The 10,677-nt window shown below is 37.4% G+C and overlaps 2 protein-coding genes across 2 annotated transcripts in view; both read right to left on the minus strand.

Annotated features, from left to right (window-relative positions):
- Positions 1-284: 284 nt before the first annotated feature.
- On the minus strand, positions 285-3,604 carry LOC121367268 (fucolectin-4-like). The gene is made up of 3 exons (XM_041491382.1): positions 3,466-3,604; positions 1,678-1,905; positions 285-1,009 (listed from the first exon to the last, which is right to left on the minus strand). Exons 1-3 carry the CDS (start codon positions 3,596-3,598, stop codon positions 768-770), a joined length of 603 nt encoding a protein of 200 aa, XP_041347316.1. The 5' UTR covers positions 3,599-3,604; the 3' UTR covers positions 285-767.
- An 862-nt stretch (positions 3,605-4,466) lies between these two features.
- Positions 4,467-10,677, minus strand: part of LOC121368553 (scavenger receptor cysteine-rich domain superfamily protein-like) — a 91,048-nt gene continuing 84,837 nt past the window's right edge. Inside the window, exons 11-12 of the mRNA XM_041493290.1 lie at positions 7,425-7,578; positions 4,467-4,674 (exon numbers count right to left, since the gene is read on the minus strand). Coding sequence (XP_041349224.1) covers positions 4,467-4,674; positions 7,425-7,578 — 362 coding nt within the window. The remainder of the gene's footprint in view (positions 4,675-7,424; positions 7,579-10,677) is intronic.

The raw sequence follows: 10,677 nt of genomic DNA on the forward strand, positions 1-10,677 counted from the left end.
TAATACACTTACATGTGTAAAGAACTATCTGTTATCAAAAAATAAGGAAGGAAGAAAATATTTTATTTAAAGACGCACTCAACACATTTTAATTACGATTATATGGCGTCGGACATATGGTTAAGGACCACACAGATATAGAGAGGAAACCGGCTGTTGCCATTGAATGGGCTAATCTTTTCGATTAGCAGCAAGGGATCTTTTACATGCACCATCCCACAGACAAATGACACATACCACGGCCTTTGATATACCAGTCGTGGTACACTGGCTGGATAAAAAAATACCGCATGATGTTCTCACCAACGGGTGTGTTAGAAAACAAAGGCAACTGGGCACTTACATTTCATGGAATAAACCGTCGATAATTTGGTAGAAATATGACTATGCAGCCAAAAGTCAGAAAGCTAATAACACACTATAAAGCTAGACAATTACATTTTTACAAGACGAATTATCTAATAGCATGCGAAAATATCCTATATTAGTTAAAATAATTGACATGCATACATTTAATAATATGAAATCAAATCCTATATGATAATTCCTTCATTGCATATATCTTTATGATATTTTCGATAATTCATAGCTAAACAAATAAACAACCCAAACATAAAACAACCCGCCACCAAAACAAAACAAACCAAAATAACAATAACAAATAAAAATAAACCAAAATGTTTTTAAGTATTTACAACATTTTGTGAAACATTTGTTTGGGATCTCTTTTATACTTAAATTGTCTGTATTGTCTCTATTTGTTCTTTTCAGTTCAAATCTGGTCCATAGTAGTTCCAGTCTGCTTGTGGCGTCATCACATTGTTGATCACGGGCTTTAAGATGAGCTCGCATTCATGTGTGTTGACGTTGAAGTTGAATGCCAGACATCTGGTTTTCCTATCGCATTTCACGGCACAATTCATTGGAGTTGTGGTAGTTACACGATGAGAGTTTTTCGATGTCATACTAGTTTTGGAGACGCGGGGAAGGATTCTTGGAAAACCGCATCCTGGAAAAAATTAAGATAGAGCAGACCCATCTCAATTCACTGAAACCATCATACAGATAAAACAAACTATAAAAAAAACTAACATATTTGGAAAAAAAAAACCACAAGAAAAATCCCGATTCGGTTTTACTTTTTAAAATTATTATTACAAGCAAATTTGAAATTAAAAGAATATTGTATGTAGTCAAATGTAGAAACGTTCCTCGATATACAAACACGTCACAGGCAGATTCAAGATTATTTCTAAAGGGGATGGAAAGTTTAATATCGACACCAAGAATATACAGGTAGGTTTATTATTTTTTAATTTTAAAACGCGAAGTCAATTGAAAAAATAACAAAAGAAACAAATGAATGCTTGATTAAGGAAATTCCAGCACATTGTATACTGTGTGCAATTAGGGGATTTAATATAAGATATAATAATTATGTGGTCAAACGTAAAATATATAAACTGGTTCTTAAATAAACAAAGTCCTCACGACACCTAATAATGACGTTGAAAATGTCGATTATTAGTATTGCTAGTAATAAACTAAAACTGACAGTAATGGTAATTTAAAAAACAAATTAAAACATGTTGCTACCCCAAGCAATAAATTAGCAACAAAGAAAACAGCCTATAAAAAGATTTTCTACAGCACAATGTCCTACATAATTTTACTTACCAACTATTTGGACTTCACACAAAGTCAAAACATCATAATAAGCATCCACTTTCCACTTGCTAATTCGGACAAAGCGACCTCTTATTGACCTCTCGCAGGTCAATGTCCTGGTGTCTGCCTTCCCCAGCGCCACGCCAGTGTAGTTGAAACAGACTTGAGAAGAACTGCTAGGATGTGTTGTCGGGTTTTGTGCAAATATTTCAATGACGAAGCTGTGGAGTCGGTCCCCTGTAATATAACGAATGTTGTTACATTTAAAAGAAGAAAAAAAGAATCGGGAGGAGGAATCAGGAACAATTACAGTGGAACGGACACATTCATTTGGCCTGAGCATCAAGTTCAAACGGTGTTTCAGATTTACAGATTTGTTCGGTACACATATTTGGTATTTGATGTAGGTTTAGTCGTTGTCATAAGCGTACGAGACAGGGGGCAGGGGCAACTCTCCATGTAGTTCTGGAGCAAGACCAAAAATTCATTTTACAGTTTGTGTTTTAGCCCTTTGCTGTGTTGTGATGAAACAAAACCTTTTATCAAAATAAACCTTTCGAGGACAAGAACAGACAATAAATATCCGTCAAACACAATTTTGTACCTCCGTAGAAAACAGCATATAAAATATCTCCGGACTATTTCAAACCGAGTTCCAAGCAGATTTTGTGGAAAGCTTCCTTAGCACATGGACTTCTTACTGGACCAGAATTCGTCAGCCTAAGGTTCCAGGGCCAGAAGAAACTGTACTTTACTACAGTGTTGTGGAAAAAATATCCATTAAATACTATACTAAAACGAAAAAATAAAAAGTATAGCAATTTGGTACATGTGCTTAAAAAAACAAAAACAAATCGTGATTTTGAACATTAACTCAGACAGTATAAGTAATGGGAGATTTCAATACAAAATGACACGAATAAGTGTTACACCACTTCATTTCGCTTGCTTTTAAAATACAGTGCAGTTGTACCAAGTTACAAACTGTTTTGTCTTAGTATAGTATGCGCATCACGTCTGATAAGCTTATAACAAAACTTCTTGCCTGACTGAGTTTACCTACTTTGATACTGAAAGGTCAAACATATCCTGGATTTGACCTTGTGGTATATTCTGTTATATTACAGTTATTAAATACTTATAGTCTGTTCTTAGTAAGTAAGTAACGCTATATACTTTGTCATTATACACTCATGGAAACATAAGCTTTTACAATTTTAAACTCATTATATAAGCGGTATTATTATATATGTATTAATAAGCACTGTATGGGCAGGATCTAGCTCAGTCGGTAGAGTGCTAACCTGAGGTGTCTGGGTTGAAAATTGAATCCTCTCGGTGGGCCCATTCTCTGATTGTTTTTTCCCCATCACAACCATTGCTCCACTACTGGTATATTAGAGACAGTGGTATTGGCTTTCTCAAATACTATTTGTCAGAATTATGAAATGTTCGACTTTAATTAACACTTTTGATTTAGTGACTCAGCCTGATGAGACATTCATTTTATAGCCTTACTAGTAATAGGTAGTTATCTCCCTTCTCGTGCATCTTAAGCTGTGCTAATAAACATATTAAAACAAATTAGAAAGCCATGACAACCTGCAACGTTATAGTGCAGTAACGCTATATTAGTGTGTCGTAGTAGTAGCAGTAGTAGTAGTAGTAGTAGTAGTAGGAGTAGTAGTAGTAGAAGTGGTAGGTAGTGATAGTAGTAGTAGCATGTAGTAGAATCTAGTCACATGTAATTGTAGTAGTAGCATGCAGTAGTATGCAGTTATAGAATACTTGACTTACAAGAGGCATCCCCTCTGTTGGTTAGTGTGACACGTTCAACAAGAAATGTCCCAAACAGATCTACCATCCACCACGGGTTGTAATCATACATGTTGGTGTGACTGCAGTGATCCGCGAGTAAGTAAGTTCCCATGTTGCCATCAACAGCATACTCAGACCCTTCTAGCTGAAACACGCTGCTCATAAACGTAGGTTTCTTTAGTGCAATGTTATCAACCGTGTCGCCTGCAAAGTAGACATGTAAAACACCCAACATAATAATAGTGCAAAACAGAAAGGGGTGTTAGTGATTTCCCTAGCAATTAGGCAAGGCATGGTAGACCAAACACTTTTGGGGCATTTTCACCATTTTCGGGACGCTTGTACTTCATTAAAAATACACAGAAATTAATTAAAATAAACATTAATGTAATTCATGTGCTTGCTGTAATAAATGAATGGCAAAAGATATAAAATGCATATTTTATTAATTAATAAATATCTTTTGGAGTGTTTTATAAAGGCAATTTTAGAATTAATTACTGAAAAAGGCGTGTTTAATCTCAGGGCAGCATGGCGCTGATTAAGGCAAGATGGTGCTAGACTATTGAGGCATGGTGCTGAACCATGCTAAAACAAGCTAGCGAAAACACTAGGTGTTTTAATAATCTTTTGTCTCCAAGCCATCCTTGAAAATAATCATGTCTTAAAAAGCAATTAGGAAAACTTTTAATAAAATTCCAAATGAGACTGAAGCTGATGAATTACGAAAAAACACCCATTTGAAGATTTGAGTTAGACAATTAGAGAAACTTGACCTTCACTTTGTCCTGGGGTCACAGTGCACTATCACACTTGTAAACAGTCGTACCGAATATTACGTTTAGACAATTATATTAACTACTCTATAAAACTGTTTCTCGGGAAAACGTATTGCACATTGGAATGAACTTGGCCAATAATTAAGAAGGGAATAAACTCTATACATATCACAAGTTATAGAAGCAAAACACTCAAATAATTTAAGCCAACTTGAAACACAAAAGCTTACTTGATAGAACATTGCAGGTGAGACCTGCGTCATTAGCATGGGAACAGTTGTGGGTTGCCCAGTCAGTTTTCGTGCAGTCATCTATAGTGGTTTCGCCCCCATGACACTGCACATCGTCCAGTAGTATCGTCCCTGTTCCCTGGCCGTACTTTGCCCCGCTGTGAGTTATCCCACCATTACTAAAAGAAAGGAGGCACTCATAGTTGTCAGCCTTTCTATCAGCCTACTAGGAGTCCTCTATGTTTGCTACCTCTACGCATCCTAAAGGTGTACACAAGAACATTGCTTTTGCAAGAGATACATATTGATCAGCATATGCTTTGTTTTAGTGTAGAGGTAGCCGTGCACCAAATAGTATTGGAGTGGGTCAAAGTTCGAGGTGCACCCAACTTTTCATCCCACAGTTGAGGCTGCCATTGGTAATAAATGTGAGAGTATTAGTTGTGATAAAATTTAGTTTAATCTGGCCAATAAAATCCTATAATTTAATTTGAACTAGTGCCAGTGTACCAACTAGCATTGTGCTTGAAACATTTGCGGGATCCTACTAAAAATAGCATGTCATTTTTTGTGCGGAAATAGGGTAAATCATAGACGCTACTCGTTATGTCTGAAATGAGCAGCTTAACCCCCAATATTTTTCTGATTTAATGGTAGTACTTATATCCATGGTGTGTATATGTAGATGAAGTGTATTCCATGCAAGTCTGTCTCGTAATCATGCCCACACAGTCGGGAGATACGTTTATAATATATAGTAAAAATCCATTTAAATCGTAAACTGTAATGCATTCAAATACATCTAAGTGAAAAATGTTTAGATCTACATAATATATAATATTTTATTGTTCAAGGAAGAAACGTCATACTTTTTACCCATGATTCAAACATGTTTACTGTAATAGTCATGCAGATTATAAAATTGTTGAAATAATGTGTAAAACCTAAAGGACCGTACCTAGTCTAAAATTAGTTCTGTGACAGTGCAAGAAAAAAGGTAAAGTAATAGAGGGTGCTTTTTCAGTATACAAAAGGGGTATGTCACGACGAAAATCTTTCACCCATAGTATTCGCTATATATGTAAATGATTTAGAAGATGTACTAATAGATGAACAATGCAAAGGGGTTTAAATTAAGAGTACAAACATAACACTACTGATCTCTTTATAATAATTACTATACTACTTTATACTGATAATGGTTATTTTGGCAGAATCTTCGGACGACCTACAAAAAGCATTAAACTTTTATTGTTGGGTTTATTTTTTTAGAATACTATGATAATTGGAACTAAAAGTAAATATTCAAAAGTCAAAAATAGTTCTCCTTGACTCAAAACTACCCCAAATACATCAAATATATAAAATTATATATTGTTGATAACTATAAATATCTAGGAATCCTATTTACAAGAACTGGATCGTTTGTTCAAGCAAGAAAGGCTCTTATCTAGCAGGCTAAACAAGGATTGACTTTACTGAATATTAGAACCAGGAAACTAAGTTTGCCTATATATATTCAATTATGAATTTTTGAAAGCACTAGTTTCCCTATCCTTTTATATACTTCGGAAATATGGGGCTTTGGTAATAATCAAAACATTGAACAAATACAGTTAAATGTTTTAAAAGATATATTGAGGCTACGAAAGAGTACACCACTGCCCATGATTCATGGAGAATTAGGATCTTTTCCATTAGATATGAAGATAAAAATTAGGATGTTAAATATTTGGGTCACGTTGATTACCGGAAAGGCATACACAATATCATATGTACTATGTTCAGTATGGTTATAGGTTTAAGTGGTTGATACATATACATGATACTCAAAATAAACTAGGTTTGGGTAATTACTGGTTAAACCAAAACATTTTAAATAAACATCTTTTATTCGTACAGTTTCTGAACGACCAAGAGACCAAGCATGGAATGATAACTTAAACTCTTATCTAAAATGCATTATCTATAGGATATTCAAACCAAAACATGAGTGTGAAAACTACCCTCTGTACTTGCCTGAAAAACTTCCCATTATGTTTAGCCGTTTCAGAACTAGTAGTAATTATCTACCGATTGAAACAGGTAGATGGCAGAATATTGAGAAAAAAAAGATAGAATATGTCCTCTCTGTAAAATTGCAATAGGTGATGAGTTCCACTATTTATTTAAGTGTCCCCATTTTACTAAGGAAAGAAGTACACATCTAAAGAAATATGTTTATATATTAGACCCAACACTTTTAAATCAAGTCAGCTATATAACTCCCCTCAAAATATCAAATATAAAGTAATTATGTGCATGTGTTAATTTGATTAACGACTTGTTTATAAACATTTATCTTTCGTAAGTTACGTATTTGTACGTTTCATTATATTACCTGTATATTATTGTGTACATGTGTGAAAGTGATTAACTATGTATTGTACATTTATTTATTTAGTTATTCGAATGTGTAATGGGTGTTATTCTTAAAAGCAGTAAATTTGCTGCCGAAATGTTAGTAAACCACCTCAAATGTAACACCGATGGTGTTTTGAGTGAATAAAGTTCTGTTCTGTTCTTATGACTACATTAGAGCAGTGTTTAACTACGATTATTTAGACTTCCCTTTCTTTAATGGCCAAGCAGTTTACGTCGAAGATTGTCAACTGCGATAGCAATCGTTGCAGTAGCTTCAAATAAAAATATCATAAATATATTACAACTGAAAAGGGAATTTTTTATTTTATTTTATAGTTTTTGTTTGGGGTATGGGTGGGGGTAGTGGTGATGTAGGGCAACTGTTCCCTTCCCTATCGCTATGTACGACCATGTACTATGACGAATTTTAAATATTTGAACAAATTTATCAAATAACTAGAAATAAAACAAAATATCCATATTATGGTTCACTCTACTGAATCATAATTATTTTAAAACTTCATACTTGTATCCCAGCATTCTACAAATAACGGACGCATCCTGTTCATCCCAATGGTCATCACATATCGTTCCGCGGACTCCATTGCGAACTATTTCCACTCGTCCTTCATTTCTCTGTGGTCCATCGACTAATTCCACTGTGATGTCGCCAGGTGTGTCTGTGTGGATTAAATGTTAAATCTATCAGCATTTTATTTAACTGATAATCACAAGATATTGTATTTTGTGATTCTCAGCAACCGGCGGGTGCGTGCACACACAATCACAAATGCGCACACGAGCGCACACAAAAACACGCAGTTATCCACACATAAACGCAAGCAGTTATCCACACACAAACGCACGCGCATACATAAATAAGTAAAAAATAACGCATTATCTGTGTGTAAAAGTCAACATGGTTAATGAGATAGTTATCGATTTTTAATATAGTATATCTAACTCCATCATCAATCAAATATCTGATATATCATGTCATTTAAAATATGTTGTTGAATAAAACATTTCTTCGTTTTCCACTAACTTGACGTCGTATAACACTTAACTCCTGCGTCATCGGAATGTTGACAGACATGTTGACCCCAAGTAGTTTTTCTGCAGGCATCTATTGTTGCTTCATTCCCAGTACAATCCACAGAATGTAGCCAAATTTGCCCCGATCCGCTACCATATACCGCATTAAGGTAAGGTATTCCACCATAGCTGAAACAAAATTCTGACTGGGTTTAAATGTGCACCTTCAATAGAGTTTACAAATAATCTCGTCCATCTATCCGTAACAGAGTCGTACTTAGCCTAACATCAGTGGATGGCCCCATGACTTGCGATGAAGACGGACGTGTGTCTTTGTTCTCTCGACTATCCCACTCCCACCTAGGGGAACTTATTAAGTCTTACGGAGCACTACTGGAGTACCGAGTTGTATGGTGATCGGGTACCACTTAAGAAAGGAAGGATCAGGAAGAGGAACCGTGCGCCAGGGACGGCACAGGGGGGCCAAAGCCGGTGGCTAAACCGCCGGTAGCGGCTCCTTCTGCGACGCCGCCCCAAGCCCAAACGGATGCAGAACAGAGGAGGAAGGACAAGCGCCGAACAGACACTGTTCAGTCGACTTCGCCATCACCTCCTGTCGACACAGCGATGCGTGGAGAGTCAGAGACGAGGCCCCCTGTCCGTCCTATCTCGTCAGGCCCGACGTTAGTTCGTATCACCAAGGCGGAATACGACCGGGATATGGCTCAATTAGCCGCTGGAAAGAGGAAGGCGGAGTCAACTGCTACCACCTGCAGGAATCCGTCTCAACAACCTCCCCCCCCCCCCCCCCAAGGGGCAGAATCCGTAGACGGTACTAACACCTGGACTCTTCATGGTAGCCTGAACAAGCGTTTTTCCAACTGCTTCGTCACCAACGCCAGTAGTACGGATCAACTACTCTGCCAACCACGGCCGAGGAACTTTCAAGACGGCGAGGGGGAATACGAAATGCATCCAGTCAAGCTCAAAGATGTGATCAATGCTGTGTTTGTAACATACCACCGGGACATGCTCTACAACCAGGCGTTGCTGTTCACTGAGATGGATAACGTCTCAATCCATCGCATCATGAAGAAGATCTTCGGCGGCGAACAGTACCCTAAGATCACGAAGTTGCTAGGGATGCCCGACATCCACCAGCTGATACCCAAGTTGGACACCAGAGTTTGGCTCCCCTCGCCATAGTCAACAGGCACCGGTCAACAACGTCCTACAAACCACCTGTGCCTCCGTGAGTATGGAGTTAGTATGGACTGGTTAAGGACCACACAGATTTTGAGAGGAAACCCACTGTCGCCACTTCATGGGCTACTCTTTCCGATTAGCAGCAAGGGATCTTTTGTTTGCCCTTCCCACAGGCTGGATAGCACAAACCATGGCCTTTGTTGAACCAGTTATGGATCACTGGTCGGTGCAAGTGGTTTACACCTACCCATTGAGCCTTGCGGAGCACTCACTCAGGGTTTGGAGTCGGTATCTGGATTAAAAATAATGTTATAATAATCATATCGTATATATAAGTAGACCTTTTCCAGCTACAGTAAAAACCCAAAAGCAACCTTGTATGATTATCGAAATAGTTAAAGAAAGTTTTTTTTTTAACACAACCACTAGAGCACATTGATTTATTAATCATCGGCTGTTGAATGTCAAATATTTTGTAATTTCGACATATAGTGTTAGAGAGGAAACCCACTACTTTTCCATTAGTAGCAAGATATCTTTTCTATGCACCATCCCACAGACAGGATAGTACATACCACGGCCTTTGATATACCAGTCGTGGGGCACTGAATGGAGCGAGAAATAGCCCAATGGGCCCATTGACGGGGATCGATCACAAACGGACCGCGCATCAAGCGAGCGCTTTACTACTGGGTTATGTCCCGTCCCCATAATTATCGAACTAGATTTAATTATCAATTTTGTCATTCTCATTCAAATACTATAGGGAAGGAATGAAATGTTTTATTTAACGACGCACTCAACACATTTTATTTACAGTTATATGGCGTCAGACGTATGGATAAGGACCACACATATATCGAGAGAGGAAACCAGCGGTCGCCACTGCATGGGCTACTCTTTTCGATTAGCAGCAAGGGATCTTTTATATGCACCATCCCACAGACAGGATAGTACATACCACGGCCTTTGTTACACCAGTTGTGGAGCACTGACTCGAACGAGATGGGTCCACCGACGATGATCGATTCTAAACCGACCACGTTTCAAACGAACGCTTTACCACTGGGCTAAATCCCGCCCCTCTTAAATAGGGGTGCAACGATACAGTCAAAACCATATTGCGGTATTATTTAATATTTATTGTTCTTTTTCAAATGAAAGTAGAAAGAATTAGCATTTTAATGTTTGTTAGTTACATTAGGCATGGCAAATCATTTAGTTCATATTTTTCATTAATATGATATGGATTTACATTTGTTTCTTAGATATTATGAACACTGCTCAGTCCCGTCCCAATATCTCACTCAGACCAAGAGCAAGTATGTGTTATAACAGAATGGATGAATGAATGAATGAATGGACAAACGAACGAAGGAGAATAAATTTGATTGAAAGAATGCATATTTAACGATGCCTTAGCACAAATGGGTGATTAATGTATATGAACGAATGAAAGTCGATACAACCAGACACAGCCAGGTAGCCGGAGTGTGTGCCCAGGACAGCGTACTTCAAAGTTAATTGGATATAAGTAC

Source organism: Gigantopelta aegis, chromosome 3 (assembly GCF_016097555.1).
Source record: "Gigantopelta aegis isolate Gae_Host chromosome 3, Gae_host_genome, whole genome shotgun sequence".
In the NCBI taxonomy this organism is placed as follows: Eukaryota; Metazoa; Mollusca; class Gastropoda; order Neomphalida; family Peltospiridae; genus Gigantopelta; species Gigantopelta aegis.